Genomic DNA, 17,806 nt, shown 5'->3' on the forward strand with positions numbered 1-17,806 from the left:
TTGTTTTCTGAATGGAGTTTGAGCCAGAAACTGAATAGAGAACAATTTTTATTCATTTAACATTTACTAATTTCTTTTTCATGGTCACCGAAGGAGTCTTCTTGAGTTTATTCTCAGCAAAAGCTTTTTTAATGTATGCCATTCGTTTCTTCAAAACTTCCTTCCAACCACTGTCAAAAGCCATTCTATTTTCTTCTCGAGATGGACCTCTCTTCAGTACTTTTTTGAATATGGTCAGCCACACCGCGTCCGCATTACATAACTAAAACAGATTCTGAACAGATTCTCAATATGAATTTAAATATAAACAGGGTGATGAATAATTGTAGCAATGAACAGTTTCTCCCTAAAGAAATTATTTATGAAGTCTGTACGTTCATATAAAAGCGGGCAACAGCTGGTAATTTATATTTTCACTTTAAAAATACAGTAATTAAAAAATCATGTCAACTGCACTAAGTAATGAAGAGCTTCGAGGAGGATTGTATTGTTATTTATAAAAAAATCGCAAAACTAACACAACCGTCAACGACGTCTGCCGCGTTCGGATCGCGTTCCTAGCGATGACGATTCATCACTCAGATCGCCCCTCTACACCCGCGCATCGTCCCCCGTTGTCTTACAGTAGTCGCGACGCGTAATGGCTTACTGCGTTGCGCCAAGTTAATCTTATCCTGATAACTTTTAAATGATTCGTCCAAATTACTTATTGTAGAAGGTAAAATGTAAAATGCAGATGAGGCGATGACAAATATGTTGTTTGTTGTTCATTTCAACCTTGTTCGAGGAAAGATACTCTGAAACGAATTCGATTTTTGATTATGGGAAATCATCGACTTTATGTTGATGATGGCCAAATAGCCACTGGCCACTGATGAGTGGCCAAATAGCCCGAAACCGGTCTGCAAGTGAGTTCCAATAATTGAAAATCGATTCCGGCAGTTGTATCGCCAAACGCATATGCAGGAATTCTGTGAAGAGTCCTGCGCTAACACCTATCGAATATAATCCAATGCCCTTCATGGTATTAGCCAGAGAAGTAGTTGTTTTCTAGTAGGTGTCAGTATATTAAACTATAGTGTGGGTAAGTTGAGACTGAACGAATTGTTCTGTGAGATAAAATGATATAAAGTTCAGGTTTTATTTTTGTTATAGAATTGAGAACCATAAAACTAAACCTGACTAAAGGGTGTTTACTGTTTCAAAATAGCAAATTCACTATCGAAGTTGAACATTTAACCTTATATTCTTGAAAAATATTCTATTCAAATAACATCCGATTTATCGGCCTATCAGTGTTTATCATTTGAAAACAGCCTTAATACTGACCTCCATGAATATTTTCGAAGTTCGTGATAGTCGAAGTACGTCATTCGTGTCTAAATACGACAATATTTTTATAAAAACTTTCGTTGGCAAATGATGAAGTGTAATTTTTCTTTCAGCAAGATCCGTGAGATACTGATGAATACTCTCCCCAAAAATGTTTTTAATTTCTTCTTGCAAGAATTTGTCGTATTTGAAGTCTTCGAGTTCGGATAATTTCTGCTTAGGGAATATATGTGGACCGTGCGTTACTTTCCACACGTTGAGACATATCTGAAAAAATGATTACTTTAAAAAATAATTAAAAATTGGTTCTGTCGTATTTTCTATATAATGATTCATTGTATGATAGGTTTCAATTCCACTTATCAAATATGTTTTGCACGAAATCGCAGAAGGGCAGAAATCGCTGAAATGAAATATTTGATTATGAGAAAAAGCATTTTCAAAACATTTTCACAGCAAAACTGCCTTTCCAAATGGCTTTTCATTGAAAATTGAGACGGTGAATAGGTTGAATTTTAGACGATATTTTTGGACCAACTTCTGAACCACTTGGTTCATAATTTCATCAGATGACAAGGTTTTCAAGTTTAGGAAGTGAAAGTAATAACTTACACATACAGTTTAATATTTTTTGAAGGCACTTCTCTGACGGAATCCGAATATGGGAAACACTATATGTCATTCCCTTAAAAGAAAACCTTGATACGCCACGCTTCTAATATTTCAGAAAAGCTCAACACTCTGATATCTGAAACTTTTATACGAAACATTTTTTGATAACTTGCTTTCTTCCTTCATCTCAAACTTATTGTTGTAAATTATCCCCTGAAAAAATTGAGCCGTCCGCCGCTGGGGTTCGCCAATCAACTATGACTGGTCAAGGTCGCGCTCAACTCTACTTGTGCTTCTCGATTGTTTTAGGTAGGGCGTCGCTTCATGCATACCCCTATCCGCTACCGAAGCCTTCCATTGGGATATATAAGCACAACCAATAGGCAGATGGGGTGGTCTAGTTGAAAGTGCGGCACGAAGTGAGCTAATGAGACGATAGACATTTAAGTATTAATCTGAAGTTCAGTTGATGTTTTTGCGTTGTATTGACAGCGTAGCAGTGAAATAAAGTTGAGTTTAACTGTACAGTGTGGTCAATTAATGTCAAAGCTACGGGGAAAACGAAACATTGTAATGGAAGCTCGTTCCGTAATTTCTGAATGATTTCTGAGAATTCCTGAAAAGTTGGATAATAATCAACCATATTCTTCGCCTTTCATAACTTTTTTTGGTATATTTTGTGCTATTCTTAGTAGCCGCCTGACTTGTCCAAAGACTCTGGAAAAAAACTGTAGCCTTATGGGTTATTGCGTTACCATTCCAACAATCTTGTGCCTTGTACTTTCGTACAGAATCCTTGTTGGATGTTTGACATTCTTCTGGATATAATGACTGCCCATACCAGTGATTTTGGTACTCTCAAAGCTAGTTCAGGACCAATTTAATGAATGATGAAGTGTCTGGTACACTTTTGAATATTGAAAAAAAAACACATGTTAGTTGTAGCATTGCTTGATTCAGTGTCTCTGAATTTTCTTATATTCTTCCAGTTCTCATTTAATCTTGATATATCTTCATAAGAATACTAGTGACATTCGCTATGATTTATCTTTCGTGACTTTCCGAAAGTTTTCGTAATTTCATCAAATGACAAGGTTTTCAAGTAAAGGAAGTGAAAATAATAACTTACACATGATTCTGCAATAGTTAAACCGTAATAATCTCTGCATGGGGCTTCCGCTCTTGTGTACAACTGCAATATTGTTGAGCACTTCAATGACTGCACCTTTGTCATATTAGAAGAGCTTATCAACACAGCTTCAAAAATAATCTGGTGTCATAGTTTGACAGTAGTAAGAATTTTTTGCAGAGATCTGCATTTTCAGGGAGTATGATTTGAAGAGTCACATTACTTTTGTTTGTTCACATATTTCATCATGTGGCCAACGTAACCCTCAACTACAAAAAAATTGATAAGTTCGTTAGAGGTTGAAATGGCGCCAATATATCTTGGCACAATCATGTCATGTCACATGTCAGATCTGTTTCTCAAAAGCTTGGAACACTATTCCGAACCAGAAAACTGCTCCGAACAAAAAAACTGTACACACCTCAGCAACGTTAGATGCTTACTAAAGCTCAGATCATATCTTCTTTGGAGTACTGTTCTCATGTATGGAACTTCGTCTCTAAGCATACCCTGAAGCTGCTGTATTCCATGCAGAAAAGAGTCATTCGCCTGATTGAAGACACTTGCAACCTTGATAGTCTGGAACATCGAAGAAAGGTTGGAGATTTGTCTCTTTTTTTAAGATACTTTCACGGGAGGTGTTCAAGTGACTTGGTACATTTGATTCCACCAAGAGCGGGGCAAACGTTGCTAGTTTCAACTTTCCGTAACAAAAGTTGTGGTGTTAAAAATGACATTTTGTAAATATGACATGGCGTTGCATATAGAATCAAACTACAATCTTTCACGAAGATTGACGGAAAAGAATCCAAACCTGTCATTTTGCTTTTGAGTGTTTTGTTCATCTTCTCTACTTTGTTCTGAGAAACATCTTCAACATTGATAGCTTCTGTATTTGAAGTGATATTTGAACGATCAGGATTTGAATGAGAGTAGTCTGGGCCAATATCCATGTGATTGCTGTCACCTTTCAATAAGAACTTTCTGAGATGACATCGTTTGAATGATTTCAATGTTACATATATGATTTAATTTCGGCCAGAAGTTTATTGACCAATTTTTTGCCAATCACAGTGGTGACCTATACAAAAGATTAGTTCTTCAAAATGGCACATGTTAATCATTTCGCTGTCTTGTATTATTTTAGTGTGAATTTCCTAATTAGTTTTAAAAGAGTTATCGAATACAAAAACACACACTTCAGATATGTACTGACTAAATGTACGAGAGATACCAGCGATACTGCGAATCATTTTTTTCTGAGATATGTACACATCTTTAAAACAAGCCTGGGTATTTGCTTTTTCAAATGGGACATAAAGCCACAAATTCAGTGAGGAAATTGTACACCATGTGAAGATTCTGTACTTCCCAACTTATACGAATGAAAATGAACCATGGTAAGTTTCCTGCACATTGGCAAAGATAGAAATTGATGTGAATTTACTATGCCCATGTGACGATTTTTCTTCAATGGACATAAATCACATCCTATTCACATGTCCCAACTTTAAACTGTCCCGGCCCGATTTCTTAGACAATTTGCTTTCCTCAAATATTTGGTTGCCAATCAATATAAGAGTCCTTTTAGGTACATTCAATGAAAAAATATACAATATAATTTTAACATTCATAATTGAATAAAAAATATCAATATAAAAGAGTGACTCGATTTATTTCGAAATTTCTGTGACAAAATAAACCCTCCTGTTTGATTCCAAGGGAGGAGTTATGAAAAAAATGATGAAAATTTAAGCAATAATTTAATTTACTACTTCAGCCAAAAAATTCAATAATGATTATGAAACAAATAGTATTTGAAGGAAGTATTGCTCATCCAAGGTTGAAACCTCTGATAAAATATGAAATTCTGAATATTTCATTAATGATTTTACCGAATCCATGCTGTCAGAAAATTCATAAAAATCTGCCCAGAAATCGCGGCGATAGTTAATTCTGCGACGGATCCTTAGTGTATGCAACTCTTTATACGACATTAAGACTATAATATTTATCTATGGTATTGGTAGACAACACATATCTGAAATGCATAGTGACATTTGAGACACAAGAAATGTTCCCATAGTTCCTGGATGTGCACGTTTAACAAGGAGCCATTATTCTGTAAATTATTACAGACCCAGGCTTCACAATGAGGTCCTTTTACATATAATTATACAGGAAAGTTATTACTCGATCGATGACACTTCAAATACCGATCTGGTTGTTACTGAAAGGCACCTTGCAACGACAGTTTTCAAAATATCATTTCAGATGTACTAGATGGGTCGAAAAGTTCGTTGGCTAACATACAGATGGCGATACTAGTCTTGAACCCATATGACTTTTAGTTAGCAGTAATCTTCAAAAGATGTGTATGAATTTCACAGCTGTCGGACTATTAGTTTGTGGGATAGAACATTTTGAATGAAGCAATTTCTGTTGCTCTAATCAGAGTGGGTGCCGTGCGAGCTCACAGTCGCCAAAAACAACAACGAATTGATGATTGTGACAGGTGACAATGGATGAAACATTGCTCCATCGTTTCACATCAAAATCAAAACGGTCATTATCTGAGTGGACTGCATGTGGTGAACAAACTCCAAAGCGTGAAAAGAAGCAACAGACTGCTGGTAAGGTTATGGTATCAGTATTTTGGGATGCACATAGCGTTATTGGAGCGTTTGAAGAACGAAATGGAAAAACGGCCTTATTTGAAGAAAACGAAACTGATGTTTCAACAAGACAATGTACCATGTCACAAATCGATGAAAAAGAAGGCAAAATTGCATGAGTAGGGCTTCAAACTACTTTCACATCCACCATATTCTCCAGATCTGACCATCACACTTTAAGAAACGGAATTTAGCGCCGATAAAAGAGTAATCTCGAAACAGGCCAATTTTGAGGCCAAACACAAATTGCACTATAAAAATGGTATGAAAAAATTGTATGACTGCTATAATCGTTGTATTGCCCTTCATCGTGCTGACAAAATGAATAAATATAGTTTTAAAAGACTAAACAACACGCTTTTAAAGAACATCGAAATGAAAAGTTAAAAATATTTTTTTTAAATAAGCTTAAAACAATAACGAACGAAAAATACTAGTATTTTTTTTAAAAAAGCGACGGTCGCTTGATATATACAAAAAATATGCCACAAAGCCCCCACGATTTTTTCACAATAATACTATTATTTTTCGTTAGTTATTGTTTTAAGCTTATTTAATAAAAATATTTTTAACTTTTTATTTAGATGTTCTTTAAAAGGGTGTTTTTTAGTTTTTTGAAACTAGATTTATTTTTTACTCTTCAGTTTCATAGGCTGTAAAAAACGGTTCTTTAGTTTTTTTAAACTATATTTAGTCCGATTTATTGTCAAAAAAAAAATTAAGTTCTAGTCACTAGTATTATAAATCTTCAACAGACGGCCCAAGAATGTAAAATTCCTCTGAAACAACATAATAATGTTTGAGGTCTTGTACTCTATAGTAATACTGAGATGCAGGTAGTATAGTAAGTCTCCAACAGAGGGCGGACAGTTGTAAAATTTGTTTCGAAGTAAAGAAAAAATTTGCAGTAATAATTTCAAAAAACAATTCAGTCTTGATGTTTTGATTTGAAGTTTCATTCAAAATATTAATGGACTTAGAATATTTTTCAGTGAATAATTTTTTTTTCAAATCAGTGTTTTGATTTGATATGTATGTCAAGCACCTAACTAACTGAATTTTTTAGGTGTACAATAACGTTTTCATTGTTGAAATCCATATTCTGGTTTGCTTTCAAATAATCAAATTAGATTTTAAAATGTATCTTCTGTTTCGTTCAAATTTTTTTCTGTAATAAATCAAGGGTAATTGAAAATATTTAAATATCTAAACATTTCAACTGTAGTACAAAATTTTGCTAACACCTATAATTCTTAACATCCATATTTTATTTCGATTTTCTTTTGAACAACCTATCAAGGCCATCAGCGCCATCCGTCCGCGAATAGATCAAGCAATAATGTCGATAGTTACTTACAGCGCCATCTGCCCGCGAATAGATCAAGCAATAATGTCGATAGTTACTTACAGCGCCATCTGCCCGCGAATAGATCAAGCAATAATTTCGATAGTTACGTACATCGCCATCTGCTCGCAAAGAGATCAAGAAATATCAAGGTTACGTACATCGCTATCTGCCGCGAATAGATCAAGCAATAATGTCGATAAATCTGTTGATACAGATCCCAAGCTTGAGAGTTACAAGCAAATAAACATACATACAAACGTACATACATACATACAGGTGAAGTTAATATAAAGCGTGTAAAAAATACTTAGAAACTACTACTTTTATATGAATATTGAATTATACAACAATTTTTTTTCTATTCAGTTTGTACTCCAAACGTTCGTTACAGAATTGATTCAGATATCCTTCACAGGATTTCTACACCATACAGTATATGAAAGACGTAAAATTCCACTTACATGATCTCTTGTCAACGTCATTCTTTCTTTAGAAAATTCCTACATTTTTTGTATGAAGATAAATAAGTAGAAAGCCAAAATCGTTCTTTCCCAAAAATAAGGCATTCTCTTTTAGCTTATCTCGTGCAATAAAAATAAAACAAATTACAAATTGATGAAGTTTATTCATAATTTTTGGGACGTAACTCATAGCCAAAAGATAATAAATTAATAACTTAATATCACATGATGAAAATCAATCTGGATTTAGAAATCAACATCTAGAAAACGCAGAAGAGTTTCCCCGAAATATATGCAGTTTAATACTTTGATGTAGATAACTGTATGTATTCTACCTAATTTGATTCTCTGTAACAGGGAAAATCTTCTTTTCACAATGAACGAGGAGATAATTTATTCTGAGATTCCCAACTTCTTGAAATTCTCTTCAACCTTCCACAGTTATCAAAATAAAAAAATATATCTATCAATGTAACCTAGCCTAAGAGAGAAATAAAGTAAGAGCTCTTAGAAAAATAAATTAATATTTGGTCACATATACTTTCATCTAAGGAAATCACATTTACAAATAATTTAAAATTTGAATTATATTCCTCAATAAAATTTGAATACTATCAAACTACAGTATATTCACACAAAAATATTCTAGATAAAATGATTGTACGAGATATATTAGAAAAGGAGAATTTTTATACAAATCACTTCTCTAAGATTTGAATATAGTTTTCCCGGGATGATCACAAAACTATTTATGGAAAATGGCGAGCAACCTATGAACCACTGAAAGAATTACATGGGTACACATCAAAGTAACACTTGAGGGAGTTTCAATAAAAACGTTCGCTACATCAAAATAGAACATACTGAAAGTACCTATAAGTTAATTATTCAACCTCCCCCAAATGAATCGGTTGAGGTCGTTACATCTCAACATCTTGCAGTCAGGCTTCTAAAATTTTGCAAATGTCAAGAAAATGTGTCAAGTAATAAATAAAGGATATAAATATTGGTCTTAATAAATAAGAAATAATTTATCTGTTATTATATGGCATCTCGAAAGATCGCTCAGTTTCCTGACAGGAGTCAAGTGGGTCAACTTGGTGAGAACACGAAACAGTGTTCCTTTCTAGTGCTTTCATTCGAATCTTCATGTGTTCCAACATCTTATCTATTGCTCTTAGCCTCTTCTCCAAACTGGTAGTACTCAGAAATCCCACCTGAAAAAAACGAAAACATATCCATTCAATGTCATTACTGGAAGATCAGGACTTTGTTATGCAAAAACTATGGTAGATCACAAAATTCTCCTAACCAAGCTTGAAATGTATGGAATCAGGGGAATAACCCACAAATGCTTTGTAGGTTACTTAGAGGGTAGATAATACTATGTAGAGGTTAGCAAAAAAAAATCAGAATCTAAAAATTGTTTCGTCGGAGTTCCTCAGGGTTCTATATCAGGTCCACTCTTATATATAATATATGTAAATGATCTTTATAGTGATCAGTTCATTATGTATGCTGACGACACATCTTTATTGATATTAAAGCCACAGTTAATAAAAAGCATCTGATGAAATAAAAAGAACCCAAAACTGGTTCTCAGACAATGGTATCTTGTTAAAGAAAAACTGTGCTTTTACGTTTTAATCATTCAAGAACCACTCCAGATCATAGTTTACTAGTAACGTCAATTAATGGACCAATTCAACAACATGAGGAGACAAAATTTTTGACTTTGAAGATAACAGAAAATCTCAAATGGAACAAGCATATTGATACGATTTGTAAATAGATCACTCTTTTTGATGTACTTCCATGCATACTTTCATTGTAACATTTCCTATGGTATTATAGCTTGGGGAGCATCTAGTGATTGTTCCAGAAGACTCAAAATTCAAAAAAGAACCATAAGGTATATACGGGAGTTACAAGAAGGACAAGTTGCAAACTCATCTTCCAACATCTCAGAATATTGACTGTTACAAGTATATACATTAATGAGATATTAAAATATGTAAAATCACACATAACCGATTTTCCTACTTTTGATGGTAATAATAATTATAATACTTGAAAGGCTCTACAGAAAGTGCCAACTCACAGATTAGTTGTATCATAATCGTGTCCCAGGCTTATGGCCTTTAAATTGTATAATAAACTTCCAAGTATACTAAAAAATCTGGCTCTAAAAAGGTATAACAATCAAATCAAAGAGTTGCTTCTGGATAAATCCTATTATTCTCAAAGAATATATGGATGATAACTTATGACCCTGTACATGTGTACCATTTTAGGAATATTTTAATAATGATACTGTTACATAAATAACAGATTATTTTTGGTTTTGACTTTTAAATAGTATGTACATGTCCAACATTTTAGGCCGATTTTAATAACGATGCTGTCGCATAAATAGCAGATTATTTTAGGTTTTTTTGACTATTATATATTATATTATCTATGTAAATTGTATATTTTGCTCCAAGTGCACGGAATCTGCATTTTCAATTTTGTATTTGTATTTTGTATAACTCCATATTTCATACACGGACAAAACCACAACAGAACAACAGCTATGCCCATTTCGACAAAACAATAACTTCAGATGTCAAAATGAGAAACATTTTGAAAACTTTCTGTGGCGGGCGACTTTTTTGTCAACAACGAAATGTCCCATCGACAGGCGGAAAGATCAAAAGTTTACGGTGTTTTGTCTGTGTTTTTGTAAACAGAGTTAGCTATGTAGAAACGGTGGGCGACAACATGCAACTGTTTCAGATATAACATATTTGTAAGTTCTCAAATTCATGATTGAACATTCTTAGAAAATTATGTCATCATTTATCAAATCTGCCATAATTTAATCGTATTTTAAAAACAGCAGGACATTCTATACATATCGTCTAGTGAAAGCATGAAGAAAACTGTTCGTGTAGTGGCAACGATAGCAAACATTTGACAACAAAACAAGCTACACAGACTGATTTTTGTCTGTTTGGTGAACGCCAAGTTTTGAGTTTGTTTTCGAAACTAAAGCAGGTTTTTTGTTTCTGTTTTTGGAAACAAAACTAGTCGCAAGCGAATCCCTTTGATGGAAATCCGTATTTTTTATCATCTTTTCAGAAATTTCATTATTGAAAAAGAACAGTCGCCCGCGACACAAACTCTTCAAAATTTTTTTTATTTCGACAACTCAAGTTTTTATATTCGAAATCGACAGTTTCTGTTTTGTTGTGGTTTCGTCCATATCACGTAAATCAGCCCTTACATTATAATAATGACCAGACTCGATGGAATAAAACTAAAAATACAGCTATGTTCGAGGAATAATGAAACAAGAATTCTGGACTTTGAGAATGAAAGTTGAAAGCTCAGTAAAATCTTTCTCGTGATTCCCCCCATATTTCATGGATCATTGGCAACAAATACTCTGTCAGGGAAATATTTAATTCTTATCTCCACAACAAAGTTCCAAAACCTGAAGGTTGTTTCCAAATGATTAGTGTCCCCCAATTAAGATAGTTTTTCAAATATACGCATACTTCTGGTATAAGTATTCAACTTACTTGTAATTGCGAACTGAGAGGTAAAATGGGCATCAACCACCATGCCCAAGAAGGCCCATCAGGCAAATCAAGCCAGTTCTTCTCAACTCTGGGCATCCTTCCAATAAGTCTCTCCACTTCGGCCAACACTTTGGTTTTCAGTGACCGTATCCACTTCGAGGCTTTATTGTACACTTTTTCATGAAGTGATACCAACTCTTGCAGTTTCTCTGGGGGGACGTCATTGTCTTTGATAAAATTGATTTTGGCTGTGTCATAACCATCCTTAAATAAAAAATATATATTGTTATGTATTTGGAAAATAGTCGGTTGGCTATGTTATGGTATCAGTATTTTGGGCTGCGCATGGTATAATATTCATCAACTACCTTGAAAAGGGAAAAACCATCAACAGTGACTCTAACAGCGATTTTGGAGCGTTTGAAGGACTAAACGGCGAAAAAATGGCCTCATTTGAAGAAAAAGAAAGTGTTTTTTCACCAAGACAAAGCACCGTGACAAGAATCAATGAAAGTGGTGGCAAAATTGCATTCATTAGGCTTTGAACTGCTTCCGCATCCACCGTATTTTCCAGATCTGCCTCCAGCTACTTTTTCTTATTCTCAGACATCAAAAAAATGCGGGGACTACGGATAGGATGTGCAGCTCGTAGATTGAAGCATCCTACACCATTTGGATGCCAGAGAGACGTATACTTACCTCGGGATGGAACAACGCCACTCACAAGAGGTAACAGCAGTGAAGAACTCTCTCCGAGGCAAGATCGACAGATCTGGTCATCGGAACGGTCGGGGAAGAACAAAGTTGCTGCAACAAATATGCTTGCAGTTCCAATCTTACTCTATTTGTTTGGTGTAGTGAACATCGACGTAAAGATTCGAAAAATAGTACATCTCTATAGGAGTTTGCATCCCAAATCGTCCGTTCCACGGTTGTACTTCCCCCGACAACAGGGAGGCCGTGGACTTTTGAGCTTGGAGTGTCTACATGACAGAATGGTACTGGATACAGCCTGTAAAGTCGTCAGCAGTTCGGATTCTCTTCTCTGCATGGTTCGTGACCATGAGAGAGCAGGAATTGGATCATTTCTCTTTAGGGCAGCTGCCCGATCAGCTGATGAACTCGATATAGTTTTCGACACTGAACGAGGGTCTAATTACTTTACTTCAGTTACGAAAGTCAGAACGTCACCATTTAAATAAATATGAAGACTATTTTCAGCAATATCTCGCAATCTTTTCGGTCCAAAGATCATAACTGCCGACTTTTTGGAGTATAACTTCAATTTATGAGCTGATGAAATATCAAAGATGGGCTGTAGATCACGATTGATAAGGTTTTGAGCGGAATCAATGTCATGTAACTGAAAAGAGAAGTACAGTTGAGTATCATCGGCGTAATTATTAATGTCGCGTTTTTCTACCGACTGATGAAAGTCACAAATATATAAGCTGAATAGTAAAGGGCCAAGGATGGATCCTTGAGGAACACCTTCAGTTAGGGACAGAGTCTCTGAGCTGATACCGTCCACCATAACTCTTTGAATTCGATTCCATAAGTAATTTCTAACCAGAGATAGCGCATTTACAGTATAACCACTATAATCGTTGGGAGAACAGTGTCTCCAAAGCAAGTGGAAAGTGAGCCTGATAACAAATTTAAATTTTTTATAGCATACTTTATATACTCACTTGTTCCCCTCTGCTGATCACTTTGAATCTGCGAACTCCAACAGTTGTAAGAATGAACCTGCCGTCTTCCAAATTCACAGCATCTTTAACTTCTAAAACCGTACCATACTGCACGAACTTCTCGCCGCTGGAATCTTTACCGGCCATCGCGAATCTTTTGGTTGGTGACAGAAGACTCCTTCTAGCCAATAGACGATACCTTGGTTCGTAGACGTACAAAGGACAGGCTACTCCAGGGAAGGCATTTGTGCATATGAAAACCGGAATCTGCAAGAAATTAAAGTTATTGTAGTTCATTGCTGGACCACTAGACCACGGATTTTTTTCTATTTAATCGTGACTCCGCCCATAGAAGAGTATGTTCTATTAGTGCCAGTTTTATTAAGAAAAATTGTGTATTGTTTGAAGGAACGAGTACAGGTGAATTTGGTCTTTTAGAAATGAATGAAATTTTTGTATTTTTCCAGAAAATGGCTGAAGGACTTCGGTCGATGGCTCTTTGGTATTCACCAATAAATGACATTTATCATTATTATTATTTGTCATGAAATATTACAAAAAATTCCCCATTTCAAAATATTCTCGATTATATTCAAATTAATTTTTACCTCAGAAGCATTAAGAATGTGAATATCATGAATTATTCACAAGGAATATTTTCCAGGTTAATAACTTCAGAATTATTGAAAACTGTTATCTGTTTATCATAAATCAATTTTGTTTTGGTAATTATCCGAATGTTTTTTCATAATATCAAACGATTCAAAAGGAATTATGCAAAACCAAAAAAACTCTCACAGTTTATCGATTCAAATTACTCATTATGATTATAATAATAATAATAAATGGGCTTTATTCATTGACATACATTGTTTATAAAGAAGAAGTAAATACAAAAATCAATGAAGGGCTGTTTACAACTTGACCTGGGGAATATCATATTTTATATAGAAATATAACAATAATTACCTAGTATACATTGGTAAGTGAGTAGTTCATGAATCTTTGTGAGACTAAGAAAAAACAAAGGTTATGAATTCCAAAGTAAATATTAAAAATCTATTTAGCTTAAATAAGGTAAAATATAGCAAAGGTGAGACAAAGGGAAAACCATATGAGCAAGGCATAACATGAATATATTATCTATCCAGAAGACTTCAGATATGTTTTCCAACTTTTTCTTGAAATTATATATGAAGTAGTGTCTAAATTCACTGGGCAGAGCGTTATATTGTTTGATAGAGTCGTAAATAAAACTACGAGAAAAGCAGGTTTTCGAGTGTTTTGGAATAATAAAAGTGTGACGGTTTCGTGTCCTCGAATTATTCTGTGATTTGAAAGTTTTATATCTTTCATAAATATAATGTGGCTTTTTGTGAATGAGAAATTTATGTGTATTGACGAGTAGGTGGAGCTGCCAGGTTTTAGCAATCGGTAACCAACCTGACTCCTCGAACTTGGGGGATATATGGTCGAATTTTCTCACACCATAAAAAAGACTAATGCAATTGTTTTGTATTTTTTGTAAGCGATTTACATCAGTTTGTATCAAAGCAGGCCCGTAGATTATATCGCAATATGCTAATCTAGACAATATGAGGGTTTTGCAAAGTTTCAACTTCAATTTGGAAGCCATAATATCTCTACTTTGATAGAGTTGACGTAAGATACTGTATGAGCTACGACAAAGTGAATTTATATGTTTGTGAAACCTCAGATCATCATCTAGCCATAAACCCAAGTTCTTGCTTTCTGTAATTGTTTGTAGTAAGTCTTGTCCAAGTTGGATTTCAATTCTTCCTTCAATTTCCCGTCTTTTGTGTTTCGGGCCAAAAAGTATCAGCTGAGATTTTTCAGAATTCAATTTCAGGTTATGGGCTATAGATAGATCCAGTAACTTATGTAGATCGCTGATAATTTTTTCCATTGCCACCTGCCAGTTACTTATATATATATATATATATATATATATATATATATATATATATATATATATATATATATATATATATATATATATATATATAGAATAGTAGTTTTTCGGGGATTCGGTCTGATTAGAATAAATATTTATTTATTGATTTATTCTAATCAGACCGAATCCCCGAAAAACTACTATTCTATACATACATACGGTCGTTACACTATCAATTATATATATATATATATATATATAGAGAGAGAGAGAGAGAGAGAGAGAAAACAGAATTGGGCCAAGGATAGAGCCCTGAGGTACTCCATAAGCAACAGGTAAAGCACTAGGACACTTTCCATCCAGACATACTGACTGAGTCCGATTTCTAAGGTAACTTTTCAATAGATTTACAGTCCCTTCACTAAATCCGAGAAATGACATTTTCCTACACAGAATATTGTGGTCTAATGTATCGAATGCTTTACTGTAGTAAATGATTAAACTTTTAGTTTAATCATTTCCTTGATGTTAAAGGTAAGCCATGGAGCGGGCGGTTTTGTTGTTCTTATAGACCTAACTGGGGCATGGGCATTGAAAAGAATTGTTGTGTTTGTGGTGAAAAACTCTACCATTGCATCTACAGTTTCGAAGTGAAAGATTCTATCCCAATCAGCCATCATATATACTTACATCAGAGCTGGTTTCCATAATCAAACTCTCCTTGATATTGATCGAGATCCTCTCGTTGAAATCTTCGGGAATCAGAAACTGTATTGCTTGTTGCAGCACCTCAGTGGAGCCCCTGGAGTAGTCAAGAATGTTTAACGGAGCCATACATAGAGGGCACGACAATCCGTGATCCAACACTCGAGTCAGGCAACCCCTACAGAAGGTATGTCCGCATCCAGTAGTGACAGGATCCAGAAGACACCTGCTGCAGAGAATGCACTCCAGGTCCGAAGGAATTATGCAGTTCCAACTCGTTTTTAGGGCGTCTTCTGAAAAATAAAAAATGGGTAATGTAACTTGAACTACTCCTTCAATATTAGGGATTTCAACAGAATTAAAAATATGGTCGTAATCTACCTGACCCTCAAGTCTCGTCACTGACTTTATTCTTGCTTCGTTCAGTTCCAATTGGACTGTAGTTTTCATTTGGTCGACGTTTCAGCTTCTGCTCTGGAGCCATTTTCAAGAACCCATTGTAACATCTGTAACTTCAGTTTCAATTGGTTGTTGGAAATTACTTCAAAGCAGACGCCGAAACGTCGAGCAGGTGAAAACCACAGATGCGGTTCAACTCGGACTACAGTACAGTAGTCGGTTCCATATGGGATAATTTATAAATGGATTTTATTAATATCAAAGGATATTTTGGGAGGCAGAGCCCCAAAAAAAGATCACGTAATTGAATCTAGAGCAAATAAGTGAAAAGTTGATATATTTCAAAAACATGAGTAGGACATGAATCCTAATTTTGTGCAAAATGCCTAATAGAAGAATATTAATTTTAGCTTTTATTTTTTGCATGTGTATCTTCCAATTTAAAATTTCATCAATATAAAGACCAAGTAATCTAGTATTTTTTTCATAGAAAATAATCCTGTTATCAAAAGGAAGTGGGATGGAAATATACATAAAAGATGATTTATCAAAATTATGTGACTGAAGCCACAGTGATATTACACTTAGATCATTTTGAATATATTCAAGTATGACATCAATATTTTTACTAAAATTAAGTAAGGTTGTATCATCTGCCTAAATTTTGATCTGCCCCCTCAGTTTCAAATTTGATATTGAGTTTATGTACATCAAAAAAATGTTGGGCCTGGTATAGATCCCTGGGGCACATCACGAGTAATACATTATGTAGAGCTTTTACTACCCTCAATTTTCACAAATTGTTGTACGTTCTTTAAATAATTTTCAAATCATTCCAAAACTTTTCCCCAGATAGCATCGTTTAATAATTTTTTCACTATTTTTTTTTGATAAATTTTTTTCAACGCTGATGAAATGGGGGTTTACATCTCCACAAATAATTTCTGGATCTTCAATGTTTTTCCATTTATAGTAATATAACTGATTTTGTTATCAACACTGTCATTGTTTCCTAATAATTTATTTATTGTTATCCGGAGACTTTTTTGAAATTATTCCATTCGAAAAATAATAATATATCAAAATATAATTTTTTTTCACAAATATTACTGCAACTAACAACGGCAGTGATTTTTAAGTCATTCAATAAGCATAGTATTTTCAATATTTTTTTTTGTTTAATGATGTTGAAAAAGAAAAAGCTCTCAAAAAATGAAATATCACTTGTGAAGTAGATGTAAAACGATGTATCCTTATTGTCATTTCATTGAAGATTGAGCTCATCTCTGAGTCTCTATTATATATAATCTTTACGAAGTTTTACAGATTAACGTGTATCTACCACAGATCTAAATGATTTGACAAATTCATGGAAATACTAACGTTGCATCGGCCACAAATATTTACCGAAGTCGGTGAAATTTAGTATAGTCTAACCATTCCTAATCGGAACGGCAATAAACATAAGAGTACAGTTATAAACATTTCTTGCCTGTGGCCCCTAGTCGCCCAGATAGTTAGTAAATGTGCTATCAAATGTAGTTGAGGAATAAAGGCTCGGCTAGCTGGATTTTCTGTCCGTTTCACAATAATCATTTATCAGTGTCGTGTGTTCGTGGGGTTAGTTGAGGTAGTGAGTGGTTTTGCAAACCGATTTTTGAAAACTTTTTCTAGAGATCAATTACCCTAACACCAAACTGATATTTATTCACTCGACGCGCGTTTCGCTAACAAGGTTAGCATCTTCAGGAGAAGCAAATTGATACTAAATCTAAAGACAAGGATTAGCTGTTTATATACCTAAAGTTTTATGGTCCGATGTGGACTTTGTTTGTTAAATATGATTATCCTAATTGATTTTTCGGTAATTAACTAGTGGAACCACTACCTGCAAATTAATTTGTCAGCAATAGATCAAAAAGCGGACAAATTAATTTGCAGGTACTGGTTCCACTAGTTAATTAACGAAAAAT

At 34.4% G+C, this 17,806-nt stretch overlaps 2 protein-coding genes and 1 long non-coding RNA gene across 3 annotated transcripts in view; 1 reads left to right on the plus strand and 2 right to left on the minus strand.

Moving 5' to 3' along the window:
* LOC111507909 (F-box only protein 36) lies at window positions 1–3,335 on the minus strand. Its single transcript, XM_023163295.2, has 3 exons — window positions 3,074–3,335; window positions 1,330–1,599; window positions 1–262 (listed from the first exon to the last, which is right to left on the minus strand). The coding sequence occupies exons 1-3, from the start codon at window positions 3,176–3,178 to the stop codon at window positions 53–55; spliced, it is 585 nt and encodes a 194-aa protein (XP_023019063.2). The 5' UTR covers window positions 3,179–3,335; the 3' UTR covers window positions 1–52.
* Window positions 3,336–7,701: 4,366 nt separating this feature from the next.
* Window positions 7,702–17,806, minus strand: part of LOC111507911 (uncharacterized) — a 70,494-nt gene continuing 60,389 nt past the window's right edge. Inside the window, exons 4-7 of the mRNA XM_023163297.2 lie at window positions 15,420–15,727; window positions 12,815–13,081; window positions 11,124–11,387; window positions 7,702–8,774 (exon numbers count right to left, since the gene is read on the minus strand). Coding sequence (XP_023019065.2) covers window positions 8,589–8,774; window positions 11,124–11,387; window positions 12,815–13,081; window positions 15,420–15,727 — 1,025 coding nt within the window. The 3' untranslated portion in view covers window positions 7,702–8,588. The remainder of the gene's footprint in view (window positions 8,775–11,123; window positions 11,388–12,814; window positions 13,082–15,419; window positions 15,728–17,806) is intronic.
* LOC141481075 (uncharacterized) overlaps window positions 15,621–17,806 on the plus strand; it is a 71,024-nt gene continuing 68,838 nt past the window's right edge. Inside the window, exon 1 of the long non-coding RNA XR_012464746.1 lies at window positions 15,621–15,745. This is a non-coding gene — a long non-coding RNA (uncharacterized lncRNA). The remainder of the gene's footprint in view (window positions 15,746–17,806) is intronic.

The sequence above is a fragment of the Leptinotarsa decemlineata genome, unplaced genomic scaffold (genome assembly GCF_025532065.1).
Source record: "Leptinotarsa decemlineata unplaced genomic scaffold, Ldec_3_MD MMD2_tig00000035_RagTag_RagTag, whole genome shotgun sequence".
NCBI lineage: Eukaryota > Metazoa > Arthropoda > Insecta > Coleoptera > Chrysomelidae > Leptinotarsa > Leptinotarsa decemlineata.

Excerpts from the sequence above, each read along its gene's own strand:
- LOC111507909 (XM_023163295.2), bottom strand. The coding sequence starts at position 3,178 with ATGACAAAGGTGCAGTCATTGAAGTGCTCAACAATATTGCAGTTGTAC. Across the intron at positions 1,600-3,073 it reads TAACTATTGCAGAATCATGT|ATATGTCTCAACGTGTGGAA; the intron begins GTAAGTTATTAT and ends TCATTTTTTCAG. Across the intron at positions 263-1,329 it reads CTTCGAAAATATTCATGGAG|TTATGTAATGCGGACGCGGT; the intron begins GTCAGTATTAAG and ends AATCTGTTTTAG.